This window comes from Struthio camelus, chromosome 4, assembly GCF_040807025.1.
Source record: "Struthio camelus isolate bStrCam1 chromosome 4, bStrCam1.hap1, whole genome shotgun sequence".
Classification (NCBI taxonomy): Eukaryota; Metazoa; Chordata; class Aves; order Struthioniformes; family Struthionidae; genus Struthio; species Struthio camelus.
In genome coordinates this window covers 62,508,341-62,527,349 of record NC_090945.1, presented here as the reverse complement: position 1 = coordinate 62,527,349, position 19,009 = coordinate 62,508,341, and the positions used below count along the sequence as shown (strand labels likewise).

The window sequence follows — 19,009 nt, the reverse complement described above, 5'->3', positions numbered from 1 at the left end:
TAGGATTTATTATTATGTGAAAACCGAATATATGCAGGTTCTAGAACATATTTTGCTTTTGTTCTCCTTAGAAAGCAGCCTCACGTTTTCCAGTTAGGTTGGCTAAATGGGTCTATATTAAAACAGGCAATTTGGAGTGGGGGGAATGCAAGCACCCAGTGCTCTTTCGGAATTCAGGAGAAGGTACGAGTGCTGGGTATGTTTCAGAATTTAATTTTCTCGAGAAAGAAGATCTAGGTTATAGTTTTTAAGTGAGCAGAAGTAGGTGGAACCAGACTCAGAATGCATAACAACCCACCATTCCCAGTAAAAGATATTCCAAGAAACAAATACCATAAACTACCTAAGTCTGAAATGAAATTTTCTTCTAACTTAGCATCTGATTCAAAATCCATCCGGATAAGAACTCCCACTAACATAAGTGGGTTTAGGTTCATGCAGCATATCAGGAATGGCTCCATAGGACGTGTTGGCATTCTTCTGAAGTAAAGTAGATGCCTGAGGACACTAATCCTGTTTTGGAATGGACTAGGCCAACTGGAAAGACTTTTCTGTGAATGTTAAAGGAAAGCTTTGCATATTTTTAAAACCCTTCAAAACCAGGAAAAAAAAGTGGTTAAACCTTAAAGACATAGTAGGTAATTTTTTCCCTCAGCAAACTTGGTCTTTCTCTTCCACAGTCTCCAGACTAACAGGCAAAGGCTGTGTATTTTCCCTTTCTGTGTTGTCTCTGGGACAACACACACGCGCAGATGGAGTGGGATCAAAGCACAGGATGATATTTTACAGTTACGCTCTTATAAGCTTGTTCCTTGATCTGCCTTAAGGCTGGGAAGGTATTTTCTGTGGATGATCTTTGGATCTAAAAATGCTTACCCATTTTTAAAACATATCCATTGAAAATAACTAAAAGATTTACTAGGCAGTTTCTGCATGAACATAAAAACTGCATGTTTTTCAATTGTTTCTTGAATTAGTCTTAAAATATCTTGCATTTTCAACCTATGCAAGACTTTACGATTTTCTTATATGTCACTGCATTTCTTTTTCTTGACATAAATAGAGTTCTTGGTGCTGCCTTCTAAAAAGGTTAAGTATTATATTTATAACAAATGGCCGTGTTAGTGAGAACAAGATGTGTATAAACTCAAATTTGTATCATTCTATGTATAATATGTGGAGGAAGAAATAGGCTGCCTAAGATTTGAGATATATTTTCTCTTGACCCTCAGAATAGCTTTTCCAAACCATCTTCTGAGATAGCATTGTAAGCAACTAGATATAATGATCTGCTCTACAAATGAAGCAGTAAATCAGAAAATCGACGTCAGCTATACTGTGCATGTGAGGAAAAAATAATAATCCTAAAACTTACAGTTCTATATAAAGCAACACCATAACCTTACTGTATTTAGCAGGCAGTTGATACGTTCAAAGGGAGCTCTTAATGCTATTGCTTGCAGCTAGCATACAAACCTTCCCTTTTCCCAAATACGCAGTGTCACCCCTGGAATCCTTTGGTTCTCCAGAAACAGACCCAACACAAACACCTAGCCACAAAGTAACTAGTTCACTTTTCAGTCTGAATAATGGTAAATCAAGCTAACAGTAGCTGGGTCTTTTTTTAAAAAATGATCAGAGTGTATAGTTTTACAGGATCTTTTTTCTTCAGGAACAGATACTAACTTTCAAAGTAAAATACAAGAAAGCATGAGTGTTCTTTCTTGTGATGCTACTCTGCATCCAAAAGGTTAAAATGTTTCTCCTGTTAAAATATTTGCTTTCAGTGAAAGGTGTTTTTTTCAGAGTTGCTGCCCTATTAGTAGGCCATGGAGCAGCTTAATATGATATGCTACTCTCTTTCATAACTGGAAAACCTCACACAATAATATTTCATTCCATTCAACCTGGAAAAAATAATGCAGAGAACCCTTGCTTAGAACGCTATAGAGACTACTACTATTATGAATAAGCTCCTTGTTCTTTTCTTGTTCAAGTATTTTGCATAGTATAGAAACAGTTTTTAAAAGTACAGAATGCTGGTGCTGCTCATTAGCTGAAAGAACAGTGCATCACCTGGCGAAGTCCTGTTGCAGAGCATATACGCTGCCTCTCTGTCGTGGCAGTCATACCATCGCATGGCATATGCAAGAGTGCTTTTATTGAGATTAATGTCATGACCTGATGTACTTTGCTATCTTTCATTCATTTCCATAGGGACTTGCTACAGAATTTTCAAATATTTGGCTAATGACTTGACATATTACCTGCAGGCAGTATTCATAGATCTGCCTGTACAGTTACCATTAATTTTAGGTCTGATTACCTTTTAGTCAAAAATCAATGGTAGAAAAGACATGAAGATGCCTAATAAAAGGCTCTTACATCTAAAGTTTTATTTTTGACCTATTTCACTTTTGAAGAAGTATAGCAAATGAAAGGTAAGAGGGTTTGTAAAGATGATTTTTTTAAATCTATATGTTAAATTGAAAGCTAGTAACAGGTAGTATTGAAGAACAATAGTTTTGAAATATGGCAGTTGTGAACATGGCTTTGTGAAAGGGTGGATTTATATGTATGCTGATTAGGGTTAGCATTCTCAGTGCAATATTTGGTGATATATGTTGACTATAAGGCTGTTGATACTCTGAATAATTGAAATAATGTTTTTTCATATGCCACAACCTTTATCAAGTGTATAGAGGATGTGGTTTATGAAGCCAAGGAAAGCTTTAATCTCTGTTATCACAGTGCTTGCTTTAGTCTATCTCCTCTTGATAGACGTCACTAAATAAAGGAATAAGAATGGAAATAATATAACTAATATTTTAAGGGACCTGACTAGTTATGTCATGGATTTTTTTTTTAACTACAGATAAAATGCTTGCATTTCTGAGCATAATTCCACCCATTTGGAATGCTGGGAAAATAAATAATATTTTTAAAAAACAAACCGAAAACACAAAGAGTGTTGTAGTGAAGATGTTGATAAAGGAGCAATACAAAACCAGTTTACCTTTTTTGTTGGTTTATGAGCAAAATGTTCCAAGCCAACTGAATGGCTGCAAAGTCAAAATCTAAGTCAAGTACTTAGGTCACTTTTGAAAATAATACTTTAAATTCCAAGGAAATATTCGTATTTTGGAAGAAATAACCTAATTCAAATACAGCTGAAAGAAACGAGGATATTGATATCTTGAATTTTAATTTAGCAGATAGCCATCATTGTGAAGCCTACAATGCCGCTATAAACTTGCGTCCACTAGTTTTATTGTGTCAAGTGGTCTTAACTTTTGCCAATGTGTTATTTTTTTTCTTTATATAACATTTTTCAGTCCCACTACCATTTTGAGTTCTCTTAAATGCTGTTTGTGACTCTTCAAACTGGATAAAATGGTTTTATCAGCTGAAATTGCTAATTATGCCCTTCAGAAGTTGCCAAATTATAGCACCCGTCACAATTAAAGTTATAAAACGCTTTAACTTACAGTAATCTCTTTTTTCATTCACTGAATAATATTTAGTGAATGTTTTCTTCGTGTTTGGTCCATGACCAATGGCAACTTTACATTACTTAGAAAAGATTCACTGTCCCTCCTTTTAAAAAAAAAAGGAGACTTTAATCCAGGATTGGATTGCCAGTCATCCAGAACACACAAGTATCTGGAAAATCCAGATACCAGTCTCTTTTAGGGGGTTGTTCAGAGTCTAGCATGAATATGATTAGTTAGCGTGAGCAAAGTACGAGTATTTGAAGATCACATCGTGCCTGAGAACACATGCTAACTCTGTGCAGAGGTGGATGGGGTGTGTGTATACGGGGAAGCCTTTTCTAAGAGGAACAGTCTTTTATTGTTACTGGTCTAGACCTGAGTCCAGCCCTTCACCAGCCTATTGAGGGAATGGTAGTTGACTTCAGGTATCAGACCGTGAGCCAAAGCCCCTCTCTGAAATGCTAGTTCGCACAGTTCCCCAGTAGTTTTCCACTCATCCTATTTGCTGTCATCGCTCAGTTGTTTCTTCCTCCAGTCATGAACTGACAGAGCCGTTAGTCCTCTTGTTGCTTCAGGCCAGTCTCTTTGGAGCTCCTTTCCAAATGTTTTAGTTTCTCTCCTCAACCATTATTACAGTTTAGGTTATTAGTTCCTCTCATAGATCCTGCAACTATGCTACTGTTTCTAGCCTTCTCCAGACTGCTGGAATTTAATAACCCAGGAATCCTTCTGTCATGTGAAAGGTAAGAAACTTGCTTGCAAATCATTAATGAACGTACAGAAGTGCTTGACACTTACATCAGTCTGTGTTTTCTGAGCCATCACGCTGTTGCTGTTGTTTAGGAAGGAAAATTAGAGCCTTACTGTAAGCCTTACTTACTCTTTTTGCCCAAGGAGTTATCTGATCATTTCTTCTCAGCTTTGAAGGATTAGATATCAATTATTTGTTCAGAGAATACCAGCTATCAGTTTTCCCAAAGTCCTGAAACCAACACTAGCCAGCTTAAAAAGAATGTTTTGTTACAATTAGTATTTTTTTTCCTATTCACTTCATGTATTAACAACAGAGTACTGCTGTGAAATGGGCTGCACCTGCACCTTCACCTAGAAGGGAGGCTGACAGTTGTTCTTCTCCAATTACTTAGGCTCTAGCAAATCAGTGATAAAGCATACAATAAACATAATTGAAAGTCATCAAAATCCAGAAACAAACCAAAATGAATAATATAGGCCATTCCACAGGTACTAATGTTGATTTAATGTTACATCAGAAAAGGACATACAAATGAAAGTGCTCCCCCTCCGAGGATGTGTCATAGGCCTGACTGATAACCAGGCTAATTCTGGAGGAAAAATAATCAAACTCTGCTTATATGGCACCATCCTCTGCAGCTACAGCAGCCTGGCTAAGGCTTGCACTGTTTTGCCCATAGTAGAGCTCCTGGTTTGCACTGCCTTGTCTATTCTAGGATTCCCTTTATTTGCTGGAATAGAAAATAGCCAGTCTGTTTCTCTGCATGGACTAATATTCAGTCTTCCAAAAGAAATCCATCCCTTTGAGTCCTAGTCCTGTTTCTCTTCAGCTGACAATATATATCAGGAAGAAGCATAACCCCAAACCATTACTGAGCACAATTTGTCTGTAAGCGTTGGCAAAACCACCTAAAAAACAAAACAAAATAACCAACCAAACAAAAACTTATAGGTCAAATTAGCTTTAAGCAAGGTTGATAACATCACTCCTAATATCCATCATCCTTTTACTTCAAATATCAGTAATGTAATCACCAATGAAAAGTTTTTATTCAGCCATCATCTTCCTTCAGCTCTTCCTTTAGCAAAATCGTAAGGAGTCTGAGTTTCTAAAGCCAGCGTTCCTAGTACATTTAATTTTTTTCTAATGGTGAAAGCATCTATTGGAGTCTTATGTAGCTGACACTATAGCTGTAAAACATAACATTTGAAGTATTTTTTTTCCTATTCACTTCATGTATTAACAACAGAGTACTGCTGTGAAATGGGCTGCACCTGCACCTTCACCTAGAAGGGAGGCTGACAGTTGTTCTTCTCCAATTACTTAGGCTCTAGCAAATCAGTGATAAAACTTTTAGCTGCTCTTATTTGAGGGGGACTAGTGCTCCTTTTGAAAAAAGGCTCCAGGCTCTGTGACTTCCCAAGAGTTCTTTACATTAAATGCTTTCTTTGAAGTTATATTATCTCCCTAGCATATTAAAAAACAAGTTTTTTCTTTCTTCTTTTTGTGCATTCTAAATTCAAATTAGAAGATGATTTCCTGTGTCTGCCAAGTCACGTAAAATGTGCAGTGCATAGGATGGAGTAGATAAAAGTAACCATTTAGTCTTGCTACTTCGATTTAGTTTCCTTTTCTCAAATCCATGATTTATTGTTTAAACTGTGGTTCAGCCTCCTCAAGTCAATGGCAGATCTTTCTCTTCATGGTCCTGTTCCCGCATGAACGAACATCTAGACTTTTACCGCTGTTACCTGTTTCACTTCAAAAGGATGAGATTCCCCTCCTGACCCCCTCCCCAGTCCTATCCAGAAACAGTCTCACTCCTTGTCTTTGCTTCTCCTCACTGCTTTTGTTTTTGTGGGGATAAGCCTGACATACGTAAGGGACACAAAATGAGATAAAATAGAAACAAACTTTATTAAAACTATTTACTGAGCTACTATTCCTGGTATTGAAAGCTTTGCAACAGCACATCATTTGAACTGTTTGAAATTATGTGACAAAAGATGAATTACTAGAAGTTGGGAGTTCCAGTTACTAGAAATCCCTGCTTGGCTTTGGTCCTAGGGCATAATACACCTCCTTGCCTGTGACAAGAAGGCTGAAAGATACTAATGGAGTTGTATTTTTTAATGCATAATAATAATTGGTGGAGAAGAAAGATTTTTTTAAAGATTACCCTCACCATTTAACTATACTATCCTGTTCTGCATAGTGGGATAAACACTAAGTTTTGGGTGCTGTAGAAAAGTGGCATTATTGTCTACTAGAGCTAATGTCCCTTACAGTAAAAAAATTGCCTTTGAGCCTTCATTTATTTTACATCTCTGAGGAACAAGTTTATTAATGGTGTGTAGCTGCTTTAGTACATGCTGCACACCCCTGGGTCACATCAGGCTCATGGGGACTGTATTATTCCATGCAAGTGGTGACATTGTTTTCTTGACATTTAATTACAAAATTAGGTTTCCATTTACAGACTCAATGAAATCCAATCTGTTTAGCTCTAATAAGAAGGCAAAGAAAAACAGCAAAAAGAAATTTGCAGCAAAATGACGTATCATGTTACACCTAGCGTCAGGTTTCCCTAAGTTAGGCAATTTTGTTCGAAATTGCTTGGTTATAATGGCTTTTGTAAATGCATATCGCTCCATTATATCAGTGATCTCTGCCTCTGGTAATGCTCAGTTAATTAACACTTTCTAATACCTTTATAGTGGCGATATATGTTACTGAGAAGCACAACCTTAATTATGTTACTGAATAGTACAAAGATGTAGTCTAGTTTCACAAGTTTATGTGGGATTTGAATGGAATTAGCAGTCCTGAAAATCCCTCCTCCATTGCTGCAGTTACCTGTAGAGACAGGTAAAATCTTCTCTAACGCTTCCTCTATCCTACCTTTACGCACAGACCTCTTTCCTTATTTATTCTTTTTGACTGATCTTCTCACCTATCACCCCTGCTCAGGGAGATCAAAGACCCAACAATGACAAGCAGTGAGGGGAAAGGCAACAACAAAATTAACTAAACTGGTGTTCCATAATCATGTATAAAATGGGAGAAAGGGGGTGGGGAAAGAGACCATTTATATTTTCACATCCAGGCGAAAGGAGAGTTCTGATAAAGCAAAATATGTCAGGGAAGTAATCACAAATGTGTGTCATGAATTCCTTCTGAGGAAGTACGTTCATTCTGCGTGATGGGCTGCTAGCTCCTACCCGGTATGTCCTGAGAAATCATCTGTCATTATCTCAAGTCTCTCTACCATTGGAGACAAGCTTTGAGATTTAAAACTATTGCACTGTGGGTGGAGTTCAGAGATGAGGGAATTGGTTCACTTACAGCTGGGTTTGGCTGCTGTCTTTAATTTTCTGAAAGGCAGGTTAAAGGCCAAATAACTCCACCATCACTGGCTTCTTATACCTCACGTCAGGAACGTTACTCACTCACTTAGAGTAAAAATGTAGGTACTTGCACCTCATACTTCCAGTCCCCATTCCAGTCAGCTTTCTTACAAAGGGGCAGCGGCCCCTTTTTGCTTTTCATGAGACTCAGACCAATACCCCTTTGATAAGTCACCGACTCTGAGGTTTTTGAAATGCCTATAGCTTCCCCCAGCATACGTCCGCAGTGCCTCCAAGGAAAAAACACAGAAATTATGCATGCCTTTGTAGAATACTGTACAGTAACATTTCTCAAGCTAGGGAATGTAAATGCATATCCAGGCAGGGGATGAAAACAAATCTATTTCGCAGCACAAAAATGCCTTGACCATACTTTCAATTTTCTATTCACTTGAATAATTTCAATTTAAAAAAATGTTTCTTGTTTTATCTTCTGTGTAGTCAGCCAAAGTTCTAAAAGTTAAATCTATTGTTCTGTATGCTTTAACCAAAGGATTAGAAGTATGGGTATGCTATTATTATCACCTCAGGGCAGAGAGAATAGAATGAAGATGTTTGATACTGTTCCATGGTATCATTTTTCTCTTTAAACAAGACAAACAATCTAAAGTGGTAATCCCATCCCTGCTGATAAGCACACAAGATCCTTTACATATTAACAGTCAAAATAGTAAAGCTTATTTTGCAAGCTGTTATTAGCCTCATTTTATAGATGAGCAATCTGACACAGTGGCAAAAGCAGCAGTAAGTTAGCAGTTTCCACACTGAGATGAAGCAAAAGTGGAAAGGAGGAGCAAGTCCAGCAAAGGACTACCAAGATGATCAAGGGACTGGAGCATCTCTCCTACGAGGAAAGGCTGAGAGAGCTGGGCCTGTTCAGCGTAGAGAAGAGAAGACTGAGGGAGGATCTGATTAATGTGTCTAAGCATCTGAAAGGAGGGTGTCAAGAGGATGGGGCCAGACTCTTCTCAATGGATAGGACAAGAGGCAACAGGCACAAAATGAACCACAGACAGTTCCATCTGAACATGAGGAAAAACTTCTTGCCTATAAGGGTGACTGAACACTGGAAGAGGTTGCCCAGAGAGGTTGTGGAGTCTCCTTCCTTGGAGATACTCAAACGCCATCGGGACACAACCCTGGGCAACGTGCTCTAGGTGACCCTGCTTGAGCAGGGGGTAGGACTAGATGATCTCCAGAGGTCCCTTCCAACCTGAACCATTCTGTGATTCTGTGAAGGACTGCAATTTAAGAGATCTGCACCAACTCTAATGTTCTGTCTGCTAAGCTGCGCTGCTGCTCAGTTGTGGCATACTGTTCTGAATGCAGTGTGACCTGAACATACTAAAAAGCACAGGATGTAACTATTTAGGCGGGCCTTTTTTCCTTTTTTTTTTTTTTTTTTTGTGTGTGTGGTTTCCAGCGGAAGTATTTTTGGGAGAACTTAGTCCAACACAGCATAACTTTCATCCTTTGATCACTACCATGAGCAGGCAAAAAAAAGCAGTTAAATGTATTTAATTGAAGAATAGTCTCTCTGTGGATGTGTCAGGAGGCCATCCTGAATTACTGAATTACAGCTAGCAGGGACAAAATGAGTAGAGGAAGCAATTTTTCAGAATATTTCTTAGCCACCAGCTACTCCAGAATTCCAGTTTTCTAAAACATGATTTAGATTAAGTGGCTTAGTACAGCTTTCTGCATCTTGGTTTCATTTGTTCACTTGAGTTCAGTTCATTTTAGTTTAATTGCTTGCAGTTTACCCTGACAAGCAGTTAAAACATATACTCCACTGAGATTTTCAATGGATTCACATATTTGTTTTTCTTCTTATTGAAATCATTAGTGCATTGAAAAATCAATTTAAGTAAATATACTTTTTTGTTTCAATTCAAAGGATCCACTCTGTTTAGCCATTAGCATTTTTGTTTTGAGTTTGAGAGGAACTGGCTATTGTTCCCTCAAGGAATAAAAAGAAATAGGACATTCTGTTTGTTTCTGGTAATAAATTCTTAGTACAATTCACGTCAGATTTATTTCTCAGAAACAAGGTTCCAGCTAAGCCTGGCATATTTGGTTTTTTTTCTCTCTAGATATTCTTAGCTGCAGCTGAGTATGTCATATAGCATAAGTAATTTCTGTAGCATACATTTACAATAGAGTTACAGTATACTAGAAACAAACAAACAAAACTCTACAGGTATCTAACATCCTATTCAAAGAAATGTTGTACAAAACGTCCTTAAAAATTGGTATCCTGACCACTTCATTCCAGATTTTCAAGACATGATTTACCTGTGTATCTGTTTATGTCAGTTAAGCGCGTATTTCTGCAGACCAGAAGGGTAACTGCATCTCACATGTTAGAAATTTTGTGTTTCCTCCCTGACTTGAACACGCCATCTAGGCAGGTTTGCACATACAAATGCACTGTTCTAGCACATCCAAATTCAGTATGGAGGGCAAAGGACACAGAATTTACACAGTGCAAATATAAAAAGTAAGGTTTGAATACAATAGAACATTTCTTGCTATTTATGCTGAGGTGATTCTATCTTTAGTTCATGTACACAAATTTTAACAAGGTCTTTTAGAAGATCCCAAATTAATTCTATTTTTTTTTGTCTAAAAAACCTGGCCCAGGGACTCTCAGAAGGCAGCAGAGCGCAAGTGACCCCAGGAGAAAGAGTGAGTCAGAGGACTGACTTGATAGCCCTTGGTTAGGGCCCTCATGCAATGTGTGGAAGGATAAGGTTCATGTCTCTGCTCCAATTAACATTCAGTTACTAATACAAAGCTATTCAGTTTGTTATACAGATGGCAGCAGCTGTAGCAGGAGCCTTGACACCCTGTCATTACCCCATCATTCATGCCTACAGGCCTGATGATGAGGGTACATGCCTGGTGACCACAGACTTGTCCTTCTTCAGAAGGACAGTTGGGAGGGGATTTGGAAACAAGTCTCTTGCTCTACAAGTGAGCTACCTCAGCACCAGCCTTTCTCTAGACCTTGCTCCACTAGCTGCAGTCTGCTCCTCCTTGTTTTCTGCCTGAGGCCACCCAGTGCAAGCCACAGCTGCCTTGGGCACTGATGGAAGGATGTCTCCACGACATCCATGGGAGCAGCATTTCCAAACCTCTGGTGACTGGGGAGCAGTGTAAAATTCTAAGGCTTGTTAACAGCTGAAACTTAGATGCCTACAAGTGAGGCAGCAGCTGAAGAACCACTTAGTGCCTCTCAGTAGCACCTGGGTTAGGTGTCTGCAGGCAGTTTTCAGCCTGGAGCATGAAGCATTCACCATATCTTCAGTAAGGTGAGATATTCTCATTCTTCCTAATGGAGCTGTTCCACTTTGTGTAAGTGATTTCAGTTTTAGCTTACTTAACTTTAGCAGGCTGAAATCTGAGTCACTCGGGACCTAACTCGCAAGTTGGCAAGGCTTTCCTACTTCAGTAGCAAGCAGTTTCTGTAAGAACGATGAGGCTGACAGCTAACAACAGCTTCCACTGTCTAGTTATAACTAACTGCTGCATACTGGTCAGAGCTCCAAATCCCTGCCTAATACTTCTTAATCTTCCGTGGCTGTTGCAAAAACAAATACTTTAAGGGTTGCTCAGATAACCTAAGATACATAGAATTATCTTTAGGTTAAAAAGGTATTTGATTAGATAGAATTCCTTCAAATATGATTCTTTAATGTTTTTTCATCAAAAAGTTGACAATCAAGGATTTATCTTAAAAGAGAAATAGAGAACATATCAAAAAGAAAAGTTATATCCATTTCAGTGTTATAAGTGGAACTACAGAAAAAGTAAGATGTAAAAATAGCAAAAGATCACCAGCTCAGATCATTCACCAGATATACAAATTGATTTTCAATGAATCTGCAACTTTCTGCATTGGCAAAGTAGCAAAAAAATTGCTGCCCCTATAGTGACAAGTATCTGATCCCTTGACAAAGCACTGGAAATATGACTTAAATGACTTGGTTTTAGATGTTGTTGTGCAATTTCTTTAAAAAATACATGAATGGAACAACTTACGAGTGAGTATAACTTGCTGTAATTTGACAGTTTGTTTTTATTAAAAGCTACCACTAAATAGCTCAGAGGACTGCTTAGTTGGAACTAAAATATGTCTAAAACTTCAACTTGTACTGTATTAATAAAAGCTATCGTATTTAGGTTCGTGAACATTTTAGTGATGATGTCTGAAATAATTACGTGACATTCACTATGAATCCATCATATCTGAAGATAAATCCAAATCTGTTTAATCTCTTCCTTTTGGTCATTATTATGAGTATGCTTGTGATTTTAATGTCTTTCTACACCAAGAAGATGAGAAGGAAAAATATTTCCCATCTGAATCTAAACAGTAATTTTTTAATCTTCTTTAATAGTAACCGCAGATGTAGGCTCAATAACGCTAACAGCACTACTGCTGAGGTTGCTCTGTGTTAATTCTGCAAAACTTTGTTAGATAGAATTGGTTGCTGAGGGTTTTATACATTTTTGCCAGCCTAGTAGATTTAAACAGTTAATCACCTTCAACCTAATGAATCTTTAATTTGTTGTTTTACTATTAAGCGATAATGACTCATCAGGTGGGAGATTCCGATTCACGAGTCTGCATATAAAGCTGTCTCTTGGTACTAAACACAGAGTAAACATTGCTGTTCGCTTTAAAAATAATTTCATATAATAACCATCAAAACGCTGCAATGTTGCTATTGCAAATTGAAGTTTTAGGCTATTACTGTAGAGCACTGTGATATTGTTCATAAAGGTCTGAAATGGCAATATTCTTACTTGCAGACTTAGTATGAAGGAACATGAACATTGTGAGAAATTATGTCTTGTTTAAATTCTACGGCTTTGTTTTTCCTGCTTGCATATACAGGGGATATGGAGAGAGGGCAGATTTCCAGAGGCTGCTGCAAGCCTCTAGCAGAGATGCAATTCAAAGCTGAAGCCCCTGGAGGAAGGTGTGCCTTCAAATTTAAACCTCTAAAAGTTTGAGTGCTCTTGTGGTACCCTAATAGAGGACGCTTATACATCCAGATGTAAATCTAATCACAGCCGCAGGAAGTGAGCGAAGGGGGAAGGGGCAGCCAAGGGAGGTGACTCTTCCCTGGTAACTAGTTGATACAAAGGAGATACATCTAAGCCTTACCTTACCTCCCTGTCCAAAGGTGGAAAGATGTAGTTTTCACAAGACCAGTGTATGCAAATGCGCCCATCCTAAGGCTAGCGTGTAGCCTAACAAGCAAGTCTTCTGTGCAAGATTCCAGCAAACACATACAGGCTTAATCCTTTGTCTTTCTTTCCTCCTTTGTCTTTCTTTACCAGAGACCACTGTTGGTGATAAACATACAGTGGATCCAGAGGAAGGTGTGTTTATGTGAAGAACTGTTCCCCAGGAATTTGGATAACATTCCTAAGCTAGAATGTTTCTGTGATTTAATCCAGCCTTTGAGCATCTTTCTCTCAGTAGAAAACAACTGCCACTTACACAGTGTGCCACCTGCTTCCAGCCCTGGAACATTATACTGCTGTCTTCTAGAAAAGCAGTGACAGTTGCTTTTGTCCTCTCCAGAAAAATGAAAAGAATTTGTTTTCAATACTTTAGTTAGAGGGCCAGGGAAACTGGAATGTAGACTCAGGCTGGTCTGGGGTGATGAGAGAGCACAGGAATTGCTCCATGAAGAGTTTCCTACCACATAACAATTTTTACTGAGAACATTTTTCAAATAGCTACATGGAATAAGGTGCTAATACCAGAAGCTTAACTAACTTCTGGGGCATTAAGAAGAACATAGTGCCATGTATTGCCCCATTCTAAATGACAGACCTACTTAGCACAATATTTACAATTTGCTGGTTACACCTGTGTGTAGTCATTGATTCCCCTCTTCATTCCAGTTCTGTTCTTTCTTTTTTTTCCCCTTATCATGTTCCTATTTCTATTTTTCTTCATTTACATGGCAGCCAAAGCAAATTAATCTTCTAAAGCAGTACAGACAAGCAGCAATAATAGAAAAACAGCAAGATAGATATGAAGGAATGTGTCCAGATCCTCCAATATACTAATTCACTTAATTGCCTTTTTAGATGCATACATTCACCATGCGAGTGCCACAGATGTCCTCAGAATCTCTGTTCATCTGCTCCTTAACATTGCTTTAAGCACAGGAATGCCTAAGTTTTGGTTAAAAATGGAGTCCTTGCTCACACCAGCCACATAAAGCAGTATTCCTGAACTAAATATAGCAAACCTTCAAAGGTGTGCTCTAAGTCTGGCTAATTCATATAGCTTGTATAAAGGACTCCTGCCAAACCCCAAAACAACCAGGCGAGCCCAGTTTTCTGGCATGCAGTGGGCACAATTACAGGACTGGTCTGCACTGTACTGGCTCCTCTTCCCTGAGAAGTTATGTAGAAGAGGGGTGCTGGCATGGCCTCTGGAGCTTCCTTTTCACAGTGGTCCACTTGTTAAGTGACAGAACATTTCGTTCCCTACATGATGGTCATGTGATATGTTCCTTTCTTGGTATATCTGTTAGCTTCAAGTTCTCCTAAACAGCACGCCGTCAAACAATACCAGGCTAGACCGCAGATTCTCATCTTGCAGTGTAATGTATATTCGCTCAAACTTTTCTTTCCTCTACACTTCCTGTTTCCTTTTTCCTCCTAGCACTATGTCTGTGTGATTTCGTAAGATTAACCTTGAAACTCTTCCATAAACCACAGCCAAAGCAAGAAGAGGATAAATACTTCTTCAAAGCTTTGGCTTTAAGCAAAATGATGCAAGGCTTATTTTCTCATTTACTAACCTCTCTGGATGTTCACTGCCTCCATTCCAAATGGAGGACGTGCTTTTGTCTGTGCTTCTTCGTCCGTCTCTTCTTCTCTCAGCTAACATCATATTTCTAACTAGAGATAATAGCAATGTCATCTATAGCACCAAGACATACCATAGTAAATCTATGTCTTCTGTTCTTTAACATTTGATTTAAAAATGTAAAGGCTTTCAAATAATGTTTTTGCCTAGGCCTCAGTTTTATTAAATAGTTCATGACACAGTCATCTACAGTGATTCTAGTATACTGTTCATGTTAAAGTTTCTTTTTATTGTATTTTGCTCAGTTATTCAGAAAGATGATCCCTGATTCAGGGTTATTCACATAATGTCCATTGCAATGACAGATAAGATTCAAGAAAAAGAATCCTTCTCCTCATTGGGAAGTACTGCTTTTCTTTGATTTACTGTAGTACAGGGGAGAGAGAACAGCATGAACTGTACCAGAGAAGCAGAAAAGTACACAGAATAATTCTAAAACAAATTTAGTTGATTAAATGTAGTACATTAAAACAAAAAATTTAATGTTGACGTTTTAATATTGGTAACGAAGGGCTCAGCTATTAATCTTTGCTCAGGCAACACAGTTCATTGAGTTCACAGGACTGGATTCAGTAAAAGTGTAGCCTAATGAATTTCAAGTAACAGTTGCTATACAACATAATTGCAAAATCTGCATAGCAAAGCTCCACTGAGAGAAACTTGTGAGGTTTCTATATCAATCTAAGCGTGCAAAGGTTTGCAATTCAGCATGATAAGTTGTTAACCTCACTTGAAAAAAAAGAAGAAAAATATTACTATATTTTGTTTAACCTCTGCAGCTTCAGAATTCCAAAATTATAGGCCTCTATAAATAGACCAAAACAATAAAAACTTAGAAATTTTTCCTCTGTTATATCATCATGTGAAGCAATATAGCTCTCTCAAGAGAGGAGCTACTAATTATAAATGATTTTGTGGAAAGAATACAGAAATGTCCTACAACTCTAACTTGCAATTCTTACCTTATATAAAGCTATTCTCAATCCTTTTTTTATATAAAATTTTGATAGCAAACTGAAGAAGTTAATTAGAAAAAATATATTTATAGCCTCATAACCAATATTTTTATCCTTAATTTTGAAGGTGAAAAATCTGATGTGCCACAGTTTAAGGACTGACTTCCACAATCCTTTACCTTTATACTAAATATATGCACTTAAGTATTAAAGTAGGATTTGATCCATTCCTGTTTGGTATTTGTTCAGAAATGCTTTCCCTTGTCCCATTGTTTATTCATTGGGCAGCTACTGGGGCAAGAGATTCAACATTTTTTGCCAGCAAGTGAACATGAGACAGCCAAGTAGCTTGTGGTTCTGCAATATTGATCTGAGTATTGCTGGTGTAAGCCATAAAGCCACATTTTTAATAATCTTAATATAAGGCTGCACATAACATCATGTGAATCTTCAGTTCCGTTATTGTGGAAAATAAGAATAAAGCCAAGAAGTCAAGAATCCAGAGATGCACACTTAGGACCAAAACTCAACTTTTTTTTTTTTTTTTTTAATGGTTGGATGCCCCTGGAAGTTGTAATGACAAGGTGCTTGCTCACAGTGATACACTGTACACGTAAGTGTGGTATAGCACACCTAATGCTGGTGGTATGGGTCTTGTGGCCTAGAACCATTTGTGAAATACTGATTTTGACTAATGCTGTAGAAAATCTTGGTCTCTACTACCTTTAGCAGCCAGACTACTTGGACAGCAATGTGTTTAACAACAAGGAGGTTCTAGAAAAGATTGTAAGCTTGGTCATCTCCTTACTCTGTGTTCCAGAGAAGAGGAGTTCCACATTCACTTTTGCACCTGAGATTCATGCCAGCCTGTGATTGCTCTATATCAATAATACATGAATCATTACTGTGCTTGTAAAGTTAGTTGGGTTTCTTTAATTACACTTTTTGAATGCCTTTGTATTTTTGTTAACAGTTAAGATTGAGAAAGATAATGGATCTACTTGAAATTCTACCAAGTCATGGTAGTAGCATGCAGCTCAGTATACTACTGTCAATAACAATTCATCTTGTGCTGTACCTGTTTCCCTTCCTATCAATTTCAAAGTCATAAAACTGTTACCACACTAATCCTTATGAAAAGTAGATCGTGAGGAGAGTTTTAGCATCACTAGAAGGAGAAAATTAACCCCTACTTTCCTGCAATTACACAGGGTCTACTGGGAGAGAAATATGGGAACATCCGAATACCAGGAGAAGTTGAGTCATCAGAATTTGAAATGATCCTAGATGCTGCAGTAGAGGCTAAACTGGAGACAAGGCTTTTAGAAGATTGGTACTGCAGGGATGAGAATGCAGTGCCACCCGCATATTACCTCAGACCAAAATCTGAAATGCTGAAGAACTACCAGAATACAGTAAGTCATACTTGCCGCCTCTAAAAAATTCCTCTCCATCAGTTACAGCGGAGGGCAGTCACAAGAGCCAGGAACCTACTGAATTTGCTGTCGACAGAATTAACTTCCACAGCCCGGTCAAAACACAAGCAACTGGCTTTGTGATGTTCCCCTCTGATACGTGGTGACAGGAGAAGCTGTGAAATGCCAAAGAACGTGATGTGTCATAACTATTGTGTTGATGCACTGGCCATCAGCCTCATACAGCAGCTACAGCAAGGGCATTGTAGTCAGTGGCGCTTTATGAACTGTTGAGGCTGCAGGGGCATAATTACACAGATATCTCTTTTCTTCCTTCATGCTGGAATAGGGAGAGGTCAGTCGCTCCTGGCTGTTGCATTATGCTTTCACTAGAATTCAATGAACAGGATTTGCAGAGGAAATGCACATTTTCCCTCTCATCACCATGTTAGCAAAGCTGTTTGCAGTCAAGTGCTTAAGTGCTGTCCTGAGTCAGATCCCATGCTTTTTACTTATTAACTGTATTTTAATGGAAGATTTTTGAATACCATTTACTTTCATTTTTAAAACATGCATTTGCCTTTAGTGAATTGTAATAATAACTGTGTATTACCTGGTGCTCAGTTCTACCCTCCTATACATCCTGTACATCCAAGGATGGAATTCAGTGTACAAAAAATAAAGTATTTAATATAGGGACTAAACATTTCATTTGGAGTGCATGTTGTATTACACAAGAAAATTGAATTAAAGCATTATACTATATTATCATATACTATATTAATTAATTAATGATGTAGCAAAATACAGTATTTCCTCTGTTGCATGAAAAAAAATTGAAAACATGAAAAACATTGACACAGAGTTTTAATGATTTGAAGACAGTATAATGTGGCTGATCCCGAAATATTTCTCACAGGAACCGAGGAAAGTTTTGTAACTTCATGCATTGTTTTGCTAATGCCAATAGTATCCCTTTGAATAAAGCTTGACTTTTTTTTTTTACTAAGTCTTTGTACCCTTCCTCAAGCTACTGACACAAAGGAATAAGCAAAGAGATATTCATAACTAAAAACTAACAGAGTTATACCTACCTCATAATCTTGTAGAAAGTAATAAAGGTGCACAGCTCTGAACATATATCAAGAAAGAGTCAATAAGGAATTTATCCTTGTGGCTGTTGTTCTTTCTATTACGCTCTGCAACTGCCAGGAAAACAGGAGACCCCGTAAAACACTTTACCTGCAGTAAGTAATGCCGCAGTGACAAACAGCTGAAAGAAACCTCCATCACGGCATCTATGAGATGCCTTCTCACAGGATTTGTGAATTTATATTACAGTCCCTCACTGATGGATTTACTGCTGCCATAGCAATGGCCTAAGGTATTGACAGATAAAATCCCATATTTTTCAAATATTTAGCTAATATGAGGTGCTTAATTAGAAGTACTAGGATCCTCAATTTCAGTTTTGAGATCCAAGTTCAATTATTACTACTATTACTTCTCAGTAATAGAAGTGAAAATAATTTTTAGAAATATTGCTACTCTACTACCATTATTTCAGGCTTGGGTCTCAGAACCCTCTTTCTTTAAAGGTTTTCTCAGCCCTATTCTTGAACAATATTGCTTTAGCAGCCTGAAGTTAGGAATCCAGCAAATACTCAAAATAGGTAACTTTTATAACTCTAGAATAGAATACTAGAGTATAGTATAGCATTCTAGAATAGAATCATGATTATCTGCAACACAAATAGTGAACTCTCATTTCTTCATTTTTAATGTATATATTTCTCTGTCCTCTTGTTACTTATCACCTTGAATATTAGACCTGTACGTTCTGAAGTTGTAGATATGTGTATTACGGCTATTGTTTAACTATGAATATTTTTAAAAGATGGAATCTTCTTCAAGCCCTATGAATGAGAGCAAATGGCAAGATGTATCAGAAGAGATTAAGAAGATTTTTAAGACTGCTGTGAAATTGCTGTATGAGAAAGGAAAAATGAAACACAGTCAAGCAAAGAGATATCTTTCCTCAGGTAAAGTTTAGACTAACTATTTCAGTATATTCATTCA

The 19,009-nt window shown here is 37.7% G+C and overlaps 1 protein-coding gene across 2 annotated transcripts in view; it reads left to right on the top strand.

The window, feature by feature from the left end:
- Window positions 1–19,009, top strand: part of NWD2 (NACHT and WD repeat domain containing 2) — a 60,067-nt gene that overhangs the window by 32,952 nt on the left and 8,106 nt on the right. For both annotated transcript variants that reach the window (XM_068943216.1, XM_068943217.1), the window contains 2 exons: window positions 16,727–16,930; window positions 18,828–18,972. In XM_068943216.1, the coding sequence (XP_068799317.1) occupies window positions 16,727–16,930; window positions 18,828–18,972 (349 nt within the window). The remainder of the gene's footprint in view (window positions 1–16,726; window positions 16,931–18,827; window positions 18,973–19,009) is intronic.